The sequence below is a fragment of the Tursiops truncatus genome, chromosome 3 (genome assembly GCF_011762595.2).
Source record: "Tursiops truncatus isolate mTurTru1 chromosome 3, mTurTru1.mat.Y, whole genome shotgun sequence".
NCBI lineage: Eukaryota > Metazoa > Chordata > Mammalia > Artiodactyla > Delphinidae > Tursiops > Tursiops truncatus.
Window position 1 is genome coordinate 57,418,712 of NC_047036.1, and position 21,231 is coordinate 57,439,942.

Genomic DNA, 21,231 nt, shown 5'->3' on the forward strand with positions numbered 1-21,231 from the left:
TGTCCCTTCGGCTACAGCTCTGGTTCACTAGCGCCAGGCCTCCGTCTCTCCCTCCGGCCACGCCTCCTCCTCCCCATCGTCCCGCCCACCGGGCTGGCCCCTGCGCACCAGGGCTGCGTGCGTCTCGGGACGCCATCACGTACGCCATCACGTGCGCCATCACGTCACCTTCGTGCGACACGTCTCGCCGTTCTGTTCGTGGCGTGTTTCGGCAGCTCCTTCCAGGATCCGCGTGACCTTCCGCATGTTCTACCGCACAGTCCGGGGAGGGGGCTGGCGGAGTCCAAGAACTTCTCCTTGAGGCCGGGGAGTCTCGGCGGACCCTCCGGGCCCATCGGAGGTAGGTGAAGGGGGCTCCCAATGCGGGTGGCCCAGACGCACATCGGGCCTTCCTTAGTATCTAGCATGCTCCTCTGGGGTTTCCCAGTCTCCGCGGAATAGCTAAACTCCTTAACCAGCCTCTCAGGATCCCCGCAATTTAGCTTCGACCTAGATTTTCCTCCTCTACAGCCACGTCACGTCCACACCTACTGTCCACCGTCATTAGTCCCCGGAGTAAGCCACACTATTTTAGGCTGATTTCCATCTCTGTCTTTGCTTGTGAGGTTCCCGCAGTTTGCAGTGCCCACCCACGTTAAATGGTTAATTCGTTTTAATGTTAAACTTAAAGGCCCAGCTGAATTGCACACTTTGAATCTTTCTGGCAGCCGCCCAGTTACAGTTAAAAATCGCTTCTGAGCGCTCCGTGTTCTGTACGTTACTTATAGCATACATTTGGTATTCTGCATTGTGATGTAGTAGTACCTGTTTTTCATTTAGTCCCAGTTTCTCAGCCTCTAACCTCTCCCTGATCATTTTCTTCCTATTCATTTTCACATCACTTGCATCCGTGCCTTTGCTCTGTCTGTCTTGCTTACCCTCCCCTGCCTCTAATGCTGTTCCTCACTTTAATCTGGCAAACCACTGTTCCTGTGCCTCATTTTTTCCTTCTAAAGCTTTAAACGATTTCTTTCAAGGCAGAGTTATGTACTCCTTTGCCTATACAGCTGACCCTTGAACACTGCGGGGGAGGGGTAGGCTTATGGGCCCCAACCTTCCCCTGAAGGATAACTTACAGTGGGCCCTCCATATGCGCGGTTCCTCTTTATCCAGGTTCCTCCACATGTTGGATTCTGCTTGTGCATTCAAAAAAACGGGAATTCTGTAGTACTGTAGTATTTATTGAAAAAAATCTGCCTCTAAGCGGACCCACGCGGTTCAAACCCGTGTTGTTCAAGGGTCAGCTCTGCGGTAGTAAGGGGCGAAGGCCCACAGGCTACATCTGGCCCAGTGTCTGTTTTGGGGTATTCAGTGAGCCAAGAATGATTTTTATAGATGAATATTTGCAATCTATTTGATGATAGGAAACACTAACTTTGAACCAGAGTAAGTGAAATGTTTTCCCCCTCCTCCAAAAAGTCCCATTCCTTTCATTCATAAACAAAATATTGAACTTATAATTATTTGGGGCGGTTTCCTTAGTAAAATTTGGGACGTTTTTCTTTCATGCTATATAAATAACTACATAATATCCTCCATTTTGCCTGTTGGCCTGTGAAGCCTAAAATATTTATTATTTGTCCTTTTACAGAAAAACTTCGTGGACTTGTGCTCTATAGCAGTGTTCATACAATAGATACCACCTGTGACTTTAATTTTGTTTCCCATATAACCCAGCACAGTGCTTCCTTTCCTTCCACAAACATTCTTTGAGCACTTGTTTTTAATCTTTCAGATATGAAATGTTCAATTCAATGGGAAAAAGAGGTCATTACAAATGCAGTGTGATTATGTGCATTGACAGAAATACAGAGTCATGTAGGATTATAGAAGACAAGTCCCTGACCCAGCTTAGAAGGTGAGAGGTTTCTTGGAGGATGTGATCCTTGAGTTGAACTTTAAATGATAAATAGGAGGTAGGTAGAAAGAGGTCATTCCTGCCAGAGAGGACAAATGAAGAACAACATTGAGACAAGAAAGAGCATGGTGTGTTAAGGGAATAACGAGGGAAACTGGAAAGGTAAGCAAGGGCAAGATCACAGAGGGCCTTACATGCCATGTAAAGGAGCTTGCACCTTCTTTTCTGGGCAGTGTTGGGCTTTGTAGCAAAAGCCAGATTTGCATGGTAGTTAGGTAACTCTGATGGCTATTTGGAAGGTAGGTAAGGGAATCAGGGAGACCTTTAGAAGAGAAGATGTGAATTAGAGCAGTGGAACTAGGTGGAGTGGACATGATGGAGTTTAGAAAGATTTGGGAGGTAAAATGAGCTCTTGTTAACTATTTGGATGTTAGAAGTGAGAAGGAAGGACAAGTCAAGGCTGATTCCAGATGCCAGTTACCAGCTGAAATGAGGAATATTGGAGTACATGAAGGCACTGACCATGTCTGTTTCACTCACCATTGCACCCCAGTGCCTAAAACAGTGTGTCCTACACATTATGGGTACTTCAGTGAACAGAAAACTTTTAAAATCATTGATTGCTGTGTTTCATCAAAGCCTTTAAAATATGTCACACCTGTTTATTTTGGTGTTACTGATGCGGTGTTTTCAGGCTTTTGGGAAAGATGAGTTGCACCACTGAATCATTCCTCTGATATAATTGAATCTCTGTTGCAACTGAATGGTTCTGGAAAGACATTTCGGCCTAATTACATGTCAGTTAAAGTTTTAATTAATTTTTATTGTGTCACTTTAATTTAGAATTTAATTTCAGAATTGCTTTGTTCTTGTTTTCTTTCTTACTGTTTAAACATTTTAAAATTAACTTAATTTTAAGCTTCTACTTCAGAATATTAGATTTTTATTTTAAGCTTTTAAATTTAATTTTAATCTTCTGCATTAGAATATTAGCTTTGTTTTCTTTTCTTCTTGGCAATTTTAGGCTTTCAGGAAGTCAGGTCCCTAGATTATGTTCTTATAGATTAAATGTCATTTTAGGTTAATTTCAGGGAACATTTGTATTTGCAGTTTCACCTTAACATTTTCTGTTGTCAGTAAGTGAACATTCTAAGCCAGTGTGTTTCTAAATGCTTTGGCTACTGGGTGGCCGAACCAGATTTATTCCCAGGTGTTGTAAATTGGTCAGTTAGGTGTGGGAACATTTGTGTATAGCCTCTGCCTATAGCTGAGTAGATAGTACACTATGGTAGCCCTATCTGTATTCTTCCTGCTTCCTTTAGATTGTCCCTTCTGTATTGAAATTAAGTGGTTACTGATCACTAATCTATAAGCTACCATACAGCTTTCTGAAAAGATGCAGAGTGAAAATCATAACTATATACAGGTTTATGAATAATAATGTGTTTATAAAATGTTTTCTTTTTCAGACGTGAGGCAGAGTCGCTTTATTTCTAACACCAATTTCAAACTATTTACCCTTGGATAACAGTGCAATTCTATGAAAGTATGGCTGGTTATAAGCCTGTAGCGATCCAGGCATATCCTGTACTTGGTGAAAAAATCACCCAAGATACACTGTACTGGAACAACTATAAGGTAAGTATAGACAAAATTAAGGGAGGGAGGTGTTTTACATTTATGTCAATTTCTTCAGCATATTTTATACTTTGGATATGCTAATAGAGAACTAATAACTAAAAATAATCTATCAGCAGCTTATAGTTTGGGTGGAAAATTTGATATCTGATATTTTTTTCTTAGAGTTATATAAAAATAAAAATCCATATTCCTTAATCAGTTTAATCATAGAAGTTATCTAGCACAGAATGGATGATTAATCAATGCCAAATGAATTAAATAAATTTTAGAATTTGAATCTCATGAAGGAAGGGTTTTTTTTCATTTTTCTTAATCTAAGGAGGAAGTGATGCAAAATTAATTCTTCTAGACTATATGTAAAGGCTAACAAATGATTTTTTTAAAAAAGCTGAACAACTAAACAGAAAAATGGGAAAAGATTGGGATTGGGAAGGTTATAGAAAAAGAAGTTTAAGTGGCCAATAAATATATTAAAAGAGCTTCAGCTTCACTCATAATTGAAGAAGTGCAAATGAAAACAATAATTGGATTTTAGATAATAATTTATTGGATAATAAAATTATTGGATAATAATTTGGATACTTTTTCATCTTATATCGGCACAAATGAAAAATTTTGATCATCGTTGCTACTTGAGGGAGGGACATTGGTGCAGACTTTCTGGAGGGCAATTCTGGCATTATCTATTATGATAAAAATACCTTTTGGTCTTGTAAGTTCCACAGCTTGGAACTTAATGAATATACTCTCCAGAATTTGTGTGTAAAGTATGTTATCTTTATGTAGAAAGATGTTCATTGAAGTGTTATTTGTAATATTAGAAATCTCAGGGACTTCCTGGTGGCGCAGTGGTTAAAAATCCGCCTGCCAATGCAGGGGACACGGGTTCGAGCCCTGGTCCGGGAAGATCCCACATGCCACGGAGCAGCTAAGCCCGTGCGCTACAACTACTGAGGCTATGCTCTAGAGCCCGTGAGCCACAACTACTGAAGCCCGCACACCTAGAGCCCATGCTCCGCAACAAGAGAGGCCACCGCAGTGAGAAGCCCACGCACTGCAACGAAGAGTAGCCCCCGCTCGCCGCAACTAGAGAAGGCCCGCACGCAGCAACAAAGACCCAACGCAGCCAAAAATAAATAAATAAATTTATTTTAAAGAAAAGAAATCTCAGAAAAACCTGTTTGTTAGTAGTGAACTGGTAAATTAAATTATGATGAATCTTATAATAACTTATGCAAAGTTATTAGCTAAGGTGTTAATAAGTGAAAAAAAGGCAAGGTGCAGAACAGCCTGTGTGGTATGATCTTTGTGCCAGTTAAAAAATACATGGTTAAATATGTGCTGGTTTAGGCATAACTTTTTCCTGGTAATAATCACAGAAAACTTCACAGCTAAAGAGAAAAAGTGGGGTGTGGCTTTTCAACCATATATTTATTCACTTTAATGGCCACAGAGATTGTCTGGATGATGGGATTTGGATCTTTTTTGCTTTCTTCATACTTCTCTATTAAATACAACCTAGTTACTAAGAACAAAAAGAAATTGTCAATAAGAAATTATATGCTTAAATATGTCTTACCAGTTGTAACTTTGTTAATACACTATTATTTTTCATTAAGACCCCTGTTCAGATCAAGGAGTTTGGTGCAGTGTCAAAAGTAGACTTTTCTCCACAGCCTCCGTATAATTATGCTGTCACAGCTTCTTCAAGGGTAAATATAATTTTTGTTTTTCTTTTATGTAGTTTATATTTACTACTGGTCTTGAGCCATCTAGTAAAATACTGTGTTTGTGTTTTTTTTTTTTAATACTGTGTTTTTTATCTTCTTGTAGATTCACATTTATGGCCGATACTCCCAAGAACCTATAAAAACCTTTTCACGATTTAAAGACACAGCATACTGTGCTACTTTTCGGCAGGATGGTAGACTGCTTGTGGCTGGCAGTGAAGATGGTGGCATTCAGCTTTTTGATATAAGTGGCAGGGCTCCCCTCAGGCAGTTTGAAGGCCATACTAAGTAAGAGACAGTTGTTTTAATTTTTTTTAATTGAGCTATAATTAACATGTTATATTAGTTTCAGGGGTACAGCATAATGATTCACTATATGTATATATTGTGAAACGATCACGATAAATTGAGTTAACATCTGTCACCATACAGTTACAGATAGTTGGTTTTTATGTGTTTTTGTTTTGTTTTGTATTATTGTAAGCTCTACTGGTTTTACAGGCTTTGAAAAAAACAGAGTTCTGTGAAGATTATGTACCGTCACGGACTTTATTTTCTGGTTGTTCTAAGACAGTGCTTAACTTGGTTCAGTCCTTTGGTCCAGTTTGATGGGGCTCATGAATTTCCTAGAATTGTATGTGACATTTTAGGAAATGTGTGGTTATCTATGGAGATGTCCTGTAGCTTTCGTTAACTTCTCAGTGAGTTCTGTGACGCCGTTGAGGTTATAAACTGCTGATCTAAAGGCAACCTCACAACTATTAATGAGAACTCTAAAGGCTTGGACTATATTAGAGGTTGTTATTTTGAAATCAAGTTGGATTTTTTTCTACTTGGATTTGGTGTTTTGCCCCTTTATAAATTAAATGGCTAGGGACAGTTTTATATCTTTCAGGATTACCAATGTCGTCACTGAAATTTGCTGTTGATTTTAAATCTCAAAAGCGTTTTTTATATTATCAGGATAGTCTTAGTCCATCAGTGAAACATTTTAAATATAACAAGTTCACTTAATATGATCCTACTTAGTGACAAGTGTCCTTAGAATTTTTTAAGAACTACCCATTTTGAAATTTTTCAGATTAAAGTACCTTTGTGCCAACATTTAGAACATTTACTTTCTGTTGACGTGCTAAGTAGAAATGTTAACTTATTAGAAAATATAATTTTAAGGCTACTGTTTAATATTCTTATTAACTTCATAGTACTAGGGGTATATAAATTTTAAATTGGCTTGGGGACAAATACCTGTTTTAAAGATTTTCTTATTCTCTCATGATTTCTCCCTACAATTACTGAAACTGAGCTGCTTTTTTTTCGTTATTTTGGGAAGAAGGGTGTTTGATGTCAGAAGGTGCCAGAAATAATTTTTCCTTGCTTTTTAATATACTGATCCTTGATCTTTCAGAGCAGTTCATACAGTAGATTTTACAGCTGACAAATATCATGTGGTCTCTGGGGCTGATGATTATACAGTTAAATTATGGGATATTCCAAACTCCAAAGAAATTCTGACATTCAAAGAACATTCTGATTATGTGAGGTGTGGATGTGCTAGCAAACTGAACCCAGATCTCTTTGTAACAGGTTGGTGAAATCTTTTTCTTCCCTCCTGAAGTTGGTAATTTTATTGATATACTTTAATATTGCTTTGGGACTCTTTTGAGGTAGAGGAGTTTTGTTTTTTGTTTTTTAAACATCTTTATGGGAGTATAATTGCTTTATAATGGTGTGTTAGCTTCTGCTGTATAACAAAGTGAATCAGCTATACATATTCGTATATTCCCATTTCTCCTCCCTCTTGCGTCTCCCTGCCACCCTCCCTATCCCACCCCTCTAGGTGGACACAAAACACGGAGCTGATCTCCCTATGCTATGCAGCTGCTTCCCACTAGCTATCTGTTTTACATTTGGCAGTGTATATATGTCCATGCTACTCTTATTTCGTCCCAGCTTACCCTGGGATAGAGGAGTTTTAAAAAGTTTTATAAAAAAATATGTCTCTGTTTATCCAACTGTTTTATTTTCTTTTTCTTCTGGGGATTTTTTTTTTATGAAGTAAGCTTTTTTATTTTAAGTTTATTGCTCAGACTTAAGTCAAGGGTTTTTTTTTGTTTTGTTTTATGGCTGCATTGTGTCTTCGTTGCTGTGGGCCAGCTTTCTCTAGTTGCGGCGAGTGGGGGCTACCCTTCGTTGCGGTGTGCGGGTTTCTCACTGCCGTGGCCTCTGTTGTTGCAGAGCACAGGCACTAGGCATGTGGGCTTCAGTAGTTGTGGCACACAGGCTCAGTAGTGGCTTGCGGGCTCTAGAGTGCAGGCTCAGTAGTTGTGGTGCATGGGCTTAGTTGCTCCACGGCATGTGGGATCTTCCCGGACCAGGGGTTGAACCCGTGTCCCCTGCATTGGCAGGGGGATTCTTAACCACTGCGCCACCAGGGAAGTCCCTGGGGATTGTTCTTATCATCCTCCAGATGTGTTTGGAAACATCTGTACTCTGGTTTTCACAGGTTCTCCAGTAACCAAGAAACAGAGATAGTGCAGTCCAGTCTTAATGGGTGCCTGTGCAAAGATTCCCAGGTGACTCAGTAGTGACAGTAGTCTGAAGATAGGAATCATTTAAGATTCTGTGTAGGTTAGTGCTTCAGAAACAGTCAGTGGTACCAGAGGGTTTGGAAGTACTGTGTCTTCATGAGTATACATATGTCTTTTTAAAATTTCATCTATGCTGCTTCTTCCTTTAAAGTTTATGTTTGATTATGCACACACACACGTATAAGTTTTGTTATTTTGAGTAGTGAAACTCACATCGTACAAAAATTGACATTTTAGGGTCATATGATCACACTGTGAAGATGTTTGATGCACGAACAAACCAGAGTGTTATCTCTGTTGATCATGGGCAGCCAGTGGAGAGTGTCCTGCTTTTTCCCTCTGGAGGTCTTCTGGTATCAGCAGGTATTTCTTTTAAAAATTGCTTTCACCAATATTGTTTGTCTTGAGTCAGATATTTCTTTATTAGTTATTCTTTATAATTTATCAGTGTGCACTTGAAATGCATGTCTCAGTTTTTGCTCAGACAGTTGATAAGTGGCACAGGCAAGCAATTTTCATTTATTGAGTAGCTAATATGAGCCAGGCACTATGCTATTATAAACGTATTACCTCCAGTCCCCTAGGTGAGCCTACAAGATAGTTTTCCCTCTATTTTGCAAAAGAAAATAAATAAAAGTTTTAAGTAATTTGTCCAAGACAAAGTGGTAAGTGGCAGATCTGAAATCTTAGAACTTGAGAGCCTTCATTGTGTACTTAATCTAAAAATCCAGGTCGTACTCCTGCTGTTGTTCTTACGTAAGAGATCTGCGGCAGCTTTTGAAAACACAGGTTCTTTCAGATCTAGAATCAGGCTTATCTCTTTTTATGTGACTCTTGATTGAAGTGGCCTTACCCAGCAAATAGCTGATAGTGCTGGAGGAGAAGATAACGTGGAGTCAAAGGGGCCTTGATACATTTTTTATCAAGTTGGAACTGAGGTGCATTTAAAAAATTATAATGGAAGAAGTAAATTGTCTTTTTCCATTTGTTAAGTCAAAATTAATGTGTTGACATTAGAAGAATACGTAGGTAGTGTGTAGCTTTGTTTTGTTTTGTTTTTTGCTTAATTCTAAAATCCAAATAGAAGTTATCCTGTTTTATACTCTTTTCCCCAGTACCTATTTGATTTCAAAGTAAGTTGATAATATTGTCAGAGTTACCTATTTGTCTTGCTGTTATTTTGAGAAATGGAAGTACATACAAGTTGAACAGGGAGAGTGGATGCCTGTATGCTAATCTCTGTCGTGTCAGTAGCTAATTGTGTGGCCTTGGGCAATCCTTTAACCAATATAGACCTTGAAAATGAGAGGTTGGGCCAGATCAGTGGTTTCAAACTGTGATCTCTCTCATGAGCTGCTACATGTAGGGAGACAGGGACTGCAAATTGGGTTCCAGGCGCTTCTACATAGTCAGGATAAGTAAGAACTTCATCCCCTCCCACCCCCAGCCCCCCAGCCTCTTTTTCCATTTTACCTACTAGACTTTTGCTTAATATTTCATTGAAAGAAAAGATGCCATAATAAAAAAATTCTTTTTAAACCCCTGGATTAAATTGCCTTTAAAGATGCTTCCAATTCTTAGAGTAAAAGTTATAGAGTTTTTCAGTTTTGTTGGGATTCACAGAATTTTTAGGAAATGAAATCTATGTTATTCTTTTCCATGGTTATACAGAATTCCTTTTGTAGAATTATTTTAATCTTGTTAAAATAAAATCTTTCTTAATTATACTTCTTATTTTGCCAGGCAGTTCTGTGTACTTTACAAATATGAAATTATTTAATCATCATAACAGGTTTTTGTGAGGTAGGAACTGTAATTATTATCAGCCACGTACCCAGTAAATAGTAAACCCAGCACTGAAACCAGGCAGTCTGGCTCTGGAATCCCTCCACTCCATGCTGTGGAGTGTCCAGTGAAGAGTGCTTTTCAGATCCTTTCATAATCAAACTAATGATTATTTCTTTTTATAGGAGGTCGTTATGTTAAAGTCTGGGACATGCTAAAAGGAGGACAGTTGCTAGTGTCTTTGAAAAATCATCATAAAACTGTGACGTGCTTATGTCTGAGCAGCTCTGGACAGAGGTTACTTTCTGGCTCACTGGATAGGTTAGCATTTTAATTTTCTTTTTGGATCATTCTTAATGTACACATGTTTACTGCTTGAGGAAATGAGTTATTTCTGCAGTATTTGTGATAGAATAAATATTCTACCAAATGATTTCCATGAAAAAAAAATCTATTGAGCTGAAAATAGTTTTGACATTTCATTTACGTATAGCAAACTTATTTTCTCCCTTGAGGTAATTTATTGATTTATATACTTGAGGAATTTTATTGAACCATGTGAACGTTAATCTTTTAAAATAATTTCTATTATTCTGTAGTTTTCTTTTAAAATCATTGTATGTTTGTATATTTTGAAATATTTATAATGAGTATGTGTATATATATTCTAGCTTGTATTCTTTAAAATTTAAAACTTCATGTAAAAATTTCTATACATTAATGTATAGAAATACATATTTCTAAATATTACTATTTTCAGTAGGTATTAGTGTTTCGTTAATGTTCTAGAACAGTGCTGTACAATAGAAATATAATGTGAGCTACATATGTAATTTTAAGTGTTTCACCAGTCATGTTTAAAAGCTAAAAGGTACTAGGTAAAATTAATTTAATAAGTTATTTACTCTAAAATATTATTTCAGTATGTATTCAATGTAAAAATTATTAATGATAGACTAGAAGCAAGTTCAGCATCGAATACATGCCCTTAATACAGTAGTAATACTTTACAGTTAAAGTGAAATAAATATACTTGTGTTTAACAGAAAAATATTTTATACTGCCTCAGTTTTAAAATTTAAGTTGAGTAAAATTAAGTAAAATAAAAAATTCCCTTCTTTTTCACTGACCACATTTTAAGTGCTCATTAGCCACATGTGGCTAGAATGATGGCCCAGTTCTAGAATTTCCTTATATTTATCTATTGTTGGTCATTTTATTTCCATATTTCCCTTTTTCACTGATATGGAAAGCCTTGGTTTTTCAGCATGTTTATTAAAAAGTATACATATTTTAAAAGCTAGAAAATATTTCTAATACAGAGGAACTTACTATGTAAATATATAGCAGATTCTGTGCAATAGTGTTACTAGGCAATTTGGGACTTGATTTTTAGATGTGTCCCTCAAAAGCTAGGTATAAGTTGGCTCTATTCATAGTAGTTCTCAACCCAGAGTGATTTTTGTCCTCCAGCGGGCTATTTGGCACTATCTGCGGACATTTTTGGTTGTTGTCACAACTTGGGGGTGTAGTGCTGTTGGTATGCAGTGAGTAGAGGCCAAGGATGCTGCTAAACATCTTGCGGTGCACAGAACAGCCACCATGTCAAAGAATTATCCTGCCCGAAATGTTGATAATGCTGAATGAAGCTGAGAAACCCTGCTCTTTCCAGTGAACATTCATGTTGCTTTTTCTTTACTTTCAAGTTTCATTTTCAGGAGACAGTGGTCTATCCTTCTGGTGGCTGGTTGAAGTCTTTATGCAAGCATAACAATAAACCGTTCATTTTTAAAAGAGATCCAGTGATGAATTAGTTTGTAACTAATATTATTAATTGTTTTTCTTCATTGTTGTATAAGTTTTAATATTCATATATTGAGTTTCAAAAAATAGAAATTTTACCTTTTATGCTCATTTCCAAGATGATTTGTGACAAAGCTTTCTTTTTCATTAGGAAGGTGAAAGTATATAGCACAAGTTCCTATAAAGTAGTCCACAGTTTTGATTATGCAGCTTCAATTTTGAGTCTTGCACTTGCAGTAAGTACTTTTAGCTCTTTTTAAAGCTTTCACTAACCTTGCCTGTTAAATGAAACTAAAATGGAATATTAGGGTTTATCTTTTATTTGTACAAGTATTATTTTCTTCTCACCCCATTAGATAATTGCTAGAACATGTAACTTGTCTCAGTAACTAGGCATGAATTCAGATTTAGGTCCCACTCACTGCATAGCTTGAAACTAACTACACTATTGTAGGCATTGTTAACACTAAGGACAGGACCTGGAAAGCAGATAAATCTCTCTTCAGTATATTTACCCCAAGGGTTAAATACTCCAGAAAGTCAAGTTGGCTCTCTGAGCAAAGAAAAGGAGAATAGGGGGCAACACAATGAAATGATTTCTCCTTTTCTTTGTTAACTGCTCCTTCTGGAATGTTCATTGTCAAGTTTCATGAGCCATTGAGGAGGAATAGATTTGAATACATTATATAGAAATTGGGAGGGGAAAAGTTATTATAAAATATTTTCTTGACAAGATTGTGGAAAGTCATGCTACCGCATCATTCTGTTTCTAGGAAGAGGATGTGGGAAAAAAATTATTTTGGAAGTTTCTTAAGATGTCTTTAACTGTATTATTATACAAACTGCCAGTGATAATTTCCAAGTATAATTAAAAGTTCTGTCAATATAATAGTATCTTGGAGGAAAAAAATGATTTTATTCTAACTTTTTGTTGGAGTATCTATATCTGAATGGAACTCTTGTTGAAAGTATGGATAAGTGGCAAACACATTATAAATGGTATTTTGAAGAAAAAGTAAGATGAATTATGAGTTAGGAATATACTAACTTATTTTTCTAATTGCTGTTAGCATGAAGATGAGGCAATAGTTGTAGGAATGACCAATGGAATACTGAGTGTTAAACATCGGAAATCTGAAGCAAAGAAGGATTCTCTTCCCAGGAGAAGAAGGCCTGCATATCGAACTTTTATTAAAGGAAAAAACTATATGAAACAACAGGTATTTATATATTTTGTGTAATTTGTTAGAGTATCCAACCTCATCCCTGCGCATTACTGGAAAGTGTAGTTCACATGGCATTTAGCTTCATTTTGCTTTTCTCTACCTCATTTATCTCCACATTGCTAGATTGGGGACATTAAATTAATAAGTAATGGGAAGTAAGAACTGTACTTCTTAATGCCCTGAATCATAACAATGCTGTGGTGCTCAGAACAGTGTCTTTCCCATGCTATCTGATTTGATCTTGTAAACAACCCTGAAAAAGAGTAGAGCCAATAATATCTCCATTTGGCATCTGAAGATGGAGAAGATGGAGATATAAGGAAGTTGTGTTGATCCAGGATTTCTTTACTGGGACTAGATGGCAGTTTCTCTGATTCTTGTTTTCTCTTTCTGCTGAATCACTGCTTGCTATGTAAAGAGAATTGCAGTGAGTAATGTTTGCCCAGAACGGAGGTATCGTGTATGTATCGTAAGTTAAAGTCATAGGACACTAAGAACACAGTGATGTGGCAGATTATTCCATTTTCATTTAATCGACAATATGGGCATATGACCATTTTTTATGATACAGTTCAAGGACACCACAGAACTATGAAAAAATACCACTACGAAGAAGTTTATTTTGAATGAAGCTCTAAAAGGATATTTGATTTTTCTCTGTAAATTTACTTTTCAATGCAGGATGACATTTTGATCAACAGACCATCAAAGAAACACCTAGAATTGTATGACAGGGATCTGAAAAACTTCCGGATCTCTAAGGCACTTGACAGAGTCCTTGAGGTGAATGAGGAATGTGTGTGTGTGTGTGTGTATTTTTTTAAAATTTTATTTATATTCTTTCTACTTCAAAACAGTGGATGTAATTTGTGACACACACATATAAATAGGTTGCTAAAATCATATTGAATATGAATACCCATACTATAGAAAGATGCAGAAACTTAGGCTATGAATATATACTAGAGTTGAATATAAATGTATATTCCAGTTTCCTAGAAGCAAGGTAAAAAGGATAATGGATTGAATTTCATAATTGCTATTATCAGATAAATGAAACATATATATCTATATTTTAGAAAAAATACACAACTTTTTTTTCACACTATAGTACAGAGAAATTTATCATGAGTTGTTTTTAGTTGGAACACGAAGAAAAATATAGGAATCATGTGATAGTCTTTATGTCATTAGAAGATGCAGAAATATTCTCAAGCATAGGATTATGTATTAACCCTCTGTAAAAGCCAAAGACATAATAATAAATACCCACAACTTCTGTAGTGTCATTTCAACAAATAGGTAACCAAATACAATTCAAGTAAGAATTCACTTACAATAGAATATAGCTAAAAACCAATTTAGAGCAATGATGGTTAACTTGGTCCATAGATTTCTTCTCTCAAATACCAGTTGTGTCAACTGAGTTTTAATAAGGGCTGGATGGTGATCAATTTTATTTTATTTTATTTTATTAATTTATTTTTTTAACATCTTTATTAGAGTATAATTGCTTTACAATGGTGTGTTAGTTTCTGCTTTATAACAAAGTGAATCAGCTATACATATACATATATCCCCGTATCTCCTCCCTCTTGTGTCTCCCTCCCTCCCACCCTCCCTATCCCACCCCTCTAGGTGGTCACAAAGCACCGAGCTGATCTCCCTATGCTGTGCGGTTGCTTCCCACTAGCTATCTGTTTTACATTTGGTAGTGTATATATGTCCATGCCACTCTCTCACTTTGTCCCAGCTTACCCTTCCCCCTACCCGTGTCCTCAAGTCCATTCTCTGTGTCTGCGTCTTTATTCCTATCCTGCCCCTAGGTTCTTCAGAACTATCTTTTTTTAGATTCCATATATAGGTGTTAGCATACGGTATTTGTTTTTCTCTTTCTGACTTTCTTCACTCTGTATGACAGACTCTGGGTCCATCCACCTCACTACAGATTGTGTGTGAATTTTTTATTAAGACTTTTTTTTAGAGCAGTTCTAGGTTCACAGCACAGTTGAGGGGAAGGTACAGAGATTTCCCATATACTACCTGCCCCACACATGCATAGCCTCCCCCCTTATCAACATCCCCACCAGAGTGGTGCATTTGTTACAATTGATGTATCTACAAGGAGCTTATTTTTAAAAGAATCATTTTGTTTCTTGCCTTGTCATTACCATGACTCAAAACTGGGAAGAAAAAAACCTGTTTAAATTTGGTAATTGTTAGTGAGTTCCAAGACTATGATTTTTTTTCTTGTATTGTCTTGTCTGCTCATGTTGACTCTGAAAAATTTTCTAGCCCAGTTGTGCAATAAAGACGCCTGAGATTACAGTTTCCATCATAAAGGAGCTAAACCGAAGAGGAGTCCTTGCAAATGCCCTTGCAGGTCGAGATGAAAAGGAAATCAGTCGTGTTCTTAATTTTTTGATAAGGTATGTTTTATGTCTATGAAGCGCATGTATTTCGCATCTGAAATTTTATCTCCAAATTTACTTTTAGTTTGAGCTTTGTAAAGAACTGACAGAACAGTTTAGTAAATCTATTTTAAGGATTTTTTTTCTTTAAGTTTCCAGGTTTCAGTAAACAGAATTTTTGCTTTGTAGGAATCTGTCCCAGCCAAGATTCGCCCCTGTTTTGATTAATGCTGCTGAAATAATTATTGGTAAGTAGCTGTTAAAACCTGAAAAATTGTAGCATACTTGCAGAAGTAGAGATGTCAAATAATGAAATCAAATAGATTGATATACCTTGTCTTTATCAGTTCTCCAGTGAAGACTTCATGGAGAAAACAAACAGTAGTAGTAAATCAGTGCATTTTAAAGTGGGAGTAAAATGTTTACAATGGATTGGCTTTCAGTTGCTGGCACCAGGGTTATTATAATTTAAAAAGTTTTTTCCTTAAATACCTCCAATGACCATGACTAATTTTTTTTTTTTTCCCAACGAGAACAAACTATTTTCAAGAACAGAAAAAAATCTCTAGTGCTGAAAAATATAATAAAAAGCAGCCCTCTCACTGTCGTGGCCTCTCCCGTTGCGGAGCACAGGCTCCGGACACGCAGGCTCAGCGGCCATGGCTCACGGGTCCAGCCGCTCCGCGGCATGTGGGATCCTCCCGGACCGGGGCACGAACCCATGTCCCCTGCATCGGCAGGTGGACTCTCAACCACTGCGCCACCAGGGAAGCCCCCACGACTAATTTTTAATGGGAAAATGAAAATAAGTCAGAACCTTAACACTGTACTTTCTTTACTTATTTCTTTTTGAAATACGTTTTTCAGATGGATTGTTTACTTTATGTAAAACATAAGTTGTAAAATAAGTACAGATTTTTCAATGTCTTTTATATTTAATATTTTTGTACTTTTTCTAAATATTGTTGTTCATGTATTGTTTAGAAAAATGTTTCTAGTAAATGTGTTTCCTCTCTCTCTTTCTAGATATATATCTACCTGTGATTGGTCAGTCACCTGTAGTTGATAAAAAGTTTTTGTTACTTCAAGGACTTGTAGAAAAAGAGATTGATTACCAAAGAGAACTACTAGAAACCTTGGGGATGATGGATATGCTTTTTGCTACCATGACAAGGAAAGAAAGCACTTCTTTGTTGCAGCATAATACATCTGATGGATTTCTAGAGAACAAGAAGATTGAATCATAGTGTGTGCTTAACAGGACACATAAGAACTCCTAACTTGGAATAGATTTGATGCGGTTGACTACTGGGAGGAGACTCTGTTTGATACATTAAAAAAAACTATTTACAGAAGCAATTTTTTGGAAGAGACTGGGATAACTGTGCTTGGAAAATAAGAACCTGTTTTTAATCATGGTTTTCCATGTGCTATTTTGAATTATCTCCTGGCATCTTTAGCTGGAAGATGTTTTGGTCATAGTGTATGTCCATCTTGGACAAATTGACATTAATTTTTTTTTTTTTTTTTTTCGGTATGCGGGCCTCTCACTGTTGTGGCCTCTCCTGTTGCGGAGCACAGGCTCTGGACGCGCAGGCTCAGCGGCCATGGCTCATGGGCCCAGCCGCTCTGCGGCATGTGGGATCTTCCCGGACCAGGGCACGAACCCGTGTCCCCTGCATTGACAGGCGGACTCTCAACCACTGCGCCACCAGGGAAGCCCGACATTAATTTTACTACAGCAGAGTTCTGTTTCAGCATTTGAGTAGGCATTCAGAACTCTGGAGAGGGTTTCAACTAGGAATACTGTCAAAGGAACAGGGCTTTACTTTTCCCTTCTATCCTGGGAAAACAACAACAACGAAACAAATGGCAACAACAAATAAATTCTTTCTTCACTCTAATCGGGGCACTTGGGATTCCCAAGCCCCAGCCGAGTTTGCCTCCCTCTCCTTGATGCCATCCCTTATCCCAGGCCACGTGTTCCACCTAGCTGGTAATTGGGCTGTATCTGTTCCAAGTGTGGCAGATTAGTGGCCAACTCTGAATAATTGACCCTAGTTTGACCTGTATTCAGAGAGTGTGATGAGGCAGATTTGAATACTAAAAATTGTGCTCAGCAGCCCATGGTTCTTTTTCTTTCTGTAATCTTGACTGTGCTCCTCAGAGCAAGGTCTGCAGGTAGGCCTTACAGACCATGTTTTTCCTCTTCCCCAAATATGCAGCCTTTCTACCAGCTTTTCAACTTGCTTCAGGTCAGCAGAATGATAAAATTTGCCATGTCTCGTGATTAATAGCCTTTCAGCGTTTTTTATACATATTGATATATTTGGAGCTTATTTTGAAGCTACCTACCTCTGAAAACCATTTGATCTGTGTTTAGGTTTTTTTTTTTTCCCTCTATTCTTAACATCATTTTGTGTTTCAGAACCCCAAGCCAGAGTAGCTTGTTTTGGAAAATACTTGTGTTTTTAAAAAAAAGTTCAATGTAATTCACATTTTTTTATAAAGAAATTCATATTTTCTTTTTGGCTTTCTGAGATGTTTCAATTCCTGATGGATAGTCACTGGTTACTGATTCCTAGCACACTGATTTTACACTTGCTACCTTTTCCACCTTCCCCCAGTTCCTTAAGTAGTTAATTATCTGTAAGGAAGTGTCAGGCCAGAAGAATTCTTAAAGGAAGATTTTGTAATTGCAGTCTCCTCTTAAAATTTCAGTTCTGTGAATTCATATATATATATATATATGTGTGTGTATATATATATATATATTTTTTTTTTTTTTCGGTACGCGGGCCTCTCACTGTTGTGGCCTCTCCCGTTGTGGAGCACAGGCTCCGGACGCGGAGGCTCAGCGGCCATGGCTCACGGGCCCAGCCGCTCCGCGGCATGTGGGATCCTCCCGGACCGGGGCACGAACCCGTGTCCGCTGCATCGGCAAGCGGACTCTCAACCACTGCGCCACCAGGGAAGCCCTCAGATATATTTTTTTAAAGCAGAAAAAAATATTCCTGTGTTCTGATGAGGACATACGCTCAAACAGAGGGTCTGGTTTCCCCCTCATCAATTGATTTAAGTAATCATGAAGCCCAGTGGCTTATAAGAAACCAGGAGTTTGCTTCCCTGAGTAATTATGAGATTAGTCAAGGTTAGAAACTGTGTCTTCATGTTAAGAAGGGTTAATTTATTTAAATAAATTTAAAGCTTTTAAAAAAACGTAACTTCATAAATATGCTGATTGGATACTATCAGTAGTAAGAATGAAAGGTTAAAGATTCTACCAAAAAACTGCCATGAACTCACAGGTGACAAGGGTTTTCCTGTACATTATTTTACTTGATTCTCACCGCAACCATCCAAGGTTGGTATTCTCATTTATCATTGAATTTACTACAGTAGTTAATTCACCCTTGAATTCCCCCAAGCTTGAGTCCCTCATGCCAGCACCCTGAACTGGCCTGCCTGCTGGGGCCCAAACCACTCATTCCCTTTAACAAAACTTCACAGAGTGCTGCCGTTTTTAGATGAAATATGTAACGATTACAAATTTTCTAAAAGGTTAGGAAACAATTCCCATAGCCATCAATACTTCAGTGTTAAGTTCAGGAATAGTTTTTTATAGTCATTGGGACAAACTGTAGTATTTGCTATTTGAAGTAGTATTGGAACATACCTGGCATATTACAGTATGTAACACTGGCCTTCATTTCCAACTTAAAATGCCTAACAGATTTTTAGACTTGTAAATTTTAGTTGAAATGTATTTTAAGATCTTAGAAAGCCTGCAGAAATACTGAAATATGTCAGAGAACTTAGTCACTGTACATTTAATTTATTATATTTATAAGAGTTAAGTACTTGGGAAGGTTTTGCTTGTTGGGTCAAGCATTTGAAGTGCTATTTACAAGAAAATATCTTAAAAGTGTAAATGCTATTAAACTGTTTAAAGGACTTTGGGTTGTAAATGGGATTGTTTAAAGAAATTTAGTCTGTTCAACTTAAATCAACTATCAAACATTAATTAAAAGCCCCATTTAAAATGATTATTAAAATATAGTAGTGTTTTGAATGAAATGACAGACTGTATGCTGGTGGGGATAATCCCTCTAGAGAGAGAGGGAAACTGATGATTAGAGTAGAGAGAGGGGACCAATTGCTGGAGCGGTGTGCTTGGAAGGGGGCATGGGACTGCGCGCCCAAATGGAATGGTCGGCTTCGACAGCAAATGAATAGTTTGGGCATAGTTCAAGAGGGAAGGCAGAAGATAACGGCACAGATGTAATTAGGTGTATAGCTGTGGTGCTGGGGGTTTGTGGAAGTTCTTTACTAAGTTCCTTTATGGGGAAAAAACCACCAACAGAAACAGGTTGGAGAAGGAGGAGTTCAGAGGTTAGAAAGTTTGAGGAGAGAACAGAAAATGAGTACTTCCAGGGAGGTCAAGGGCTCATACTCTGCAGCCCTCTGCCTGGGTTTGAATCTTGGCTCAGCCACTCACTAGCTGTGTGCCTTTAGTCAAGTTATTTTACCATTTTGTATTTCATTTTCTTCATGTTAATCAGACAAACAAAATCACAAAAAGTGCTTGTGAGAATTGAGTTGATACCTGTAAAAGTAACCTAGAATATTTCTGTTGTTCACTATTGTTGGGGGAATGGATGGACTAGAAAAAGGAAGTAGCATTACCGGCAGCACTAAGCCCCACATGAGGTTAATGCCATGGACTTAAAGTGGACTGTAGCTCACCATTAGTCCACGAGGTGGCAGTATTACTTCAAAAACCATGAGAAACCCACTTTTTCCACAGCCCTTTCTCTGAATCAGTTTGGTGTTGCTGAGTCATAAGGTGAGTTCTCTCACAAAACAACCAAGGTATTTGGTTATTGTAATGTTGACACAGTGGGTTCAAAAGTCATTGATAATTATTATTAGATGCTAGCCAGAAATACGGAAATAAAATCTAACCAACAACCATTTTGAATTAAAGATTAAACTTTTCAACATTGTAGAATAATGGAAAGAACATGAGCTATGTGTTCCTGGGCAAGTCCCAGCTGCCCTGGGCCTTAGCTTCCATATCTGTTAAATGGGGCTAATATCACTTCCCTTGCAGGATTGTTGTGAGGATAAATACAAATACGAAAGTGTCTTACCTGCTTTACTGTGTTTTTCACATGTTTCTGACTATGGAAGATCTACTTGCCCTGCACTATTTGGGAACTGTTTCTTAGCTTTTCTGATTATTAACATCATTTGGATCATTTAAGGGTTGGGTTGAAGTTTTCTATTATACTAGTATAAAGGATGTTTTTAAAATAAATTAATTGCATACACTATTAAATAAGGAGTGTAACTGATTTGAGAGAGACTGCTTACAAGCATTTTGAAAGTAAATGGTATGATTTGCATTAGGTACAAATAAGACAGTAACCCCTTATTCATGAAAACAAGATGTGAGTTCCCATTGGATCATTAGTGTTATAGTAGAAATTTTAAGCAGAATTATGTCTTTAAACATATATTAATGCAAACTTTCCTTTATTAAAACTAACTATATTAGCTGTGATTGTGATGGCTGTATTGACCAAAAGGTTGAAAATATGAACTGTGTTAATCTAATGAGGGTTGGCAATTTTTCTATAAACATTACTATAAAACACTAAACTCATAAGATTTTTAAAAATTTTTAAATTTATTTTTGGTTGCATTGGGTCTTCATTGCTGCGTGCAGACTTTCTCTAGTTGTGTCGAGCAGGGCTTACTCTTCATTGCGGTATGTGGGCTTCTTATTGTGGTGGCTTCTCTTGTGGAGCATGGGCTCTAGAGTCCACAGGCTTCAGTAGTTGTGGCACGCAGGCTCAGTAGCGTGGCTCATGGGCTCTAGAGCACAGGCTCAGTAGTTGTGGCACACAGGCTTAGTTGCTCCAAGTCACGTGGGACCTTCCCAGACCAAGGCTCGAACCCGTGTCCCCTACATTGGCAGGCGGATTCTTAACTACTGTGCCACCAGGGAAGTTCCTCTCATATAAGATTTTTTTCAAGGTTTTTTCTTAACTGAGATATAATTGACATTATATTAGTTTCAGGTGCACTAACAGATAGAGGCTTGACAAAGTGTTACCAATTAAAAAAAAAACCAAAACAACT

The 21,231-nt window shown here is 37.4% G+C and overlaps 1 protein-coding gene across 3 annotated transcripts; it reads left to right on the plus strand.

The window, feature by feature from the left end:
• Nucleotides 1-148: 148 nt before the first annotated feature.
• On the plus strand, nt 149-18,846 carry UTP15 (UTP15 small subunit processome component). 3 transcript variants are annotated; one of them, XM_019929850.3, is made up of 14 exons: nt 149-340; nt 1,775-1,897; nt 3,367-3,535; nt 5,158-5,250; nt 5,372-5,556; nt 6,677-6,855; nt 8,097-8,222; nt 9,830-9,965; nt 11,599-11,683; nt 12,518-12,667; nt 13,355-13,456; nt 14,969-15,102; nt 15,274-15,332; nt 16,111-18,846. In XM_019929850.3, exons 3-14 carry the CDS (start codon nt 3,446-3,448, stop codon nt 16,329-16,331), a joined length of 1,560 nt encoding a protein of 519 aa, XP_019785409.1. In that variant the 5' UTR covers nt 149-340; nt 1,775-1,897; nt 3,367-3,445; the 3' UTR covers nt 16,332-18,846. The 3 variants fall into 3 exon arrangements, with proteins under 3 accessions (XP_019785409.1, XP_004322433.1, XP_019785410.1); XM_004322385.4 differs by lacking the exon at nt 1,775-1,897; XM_019929851.3 differs by lacking the exon at nt 15,274-15,332 and having other exon boundaries at nt 16,111-16,294.
• Nucleotides 18,847-21,231: the final 2,385 nt, after the last annotated feature.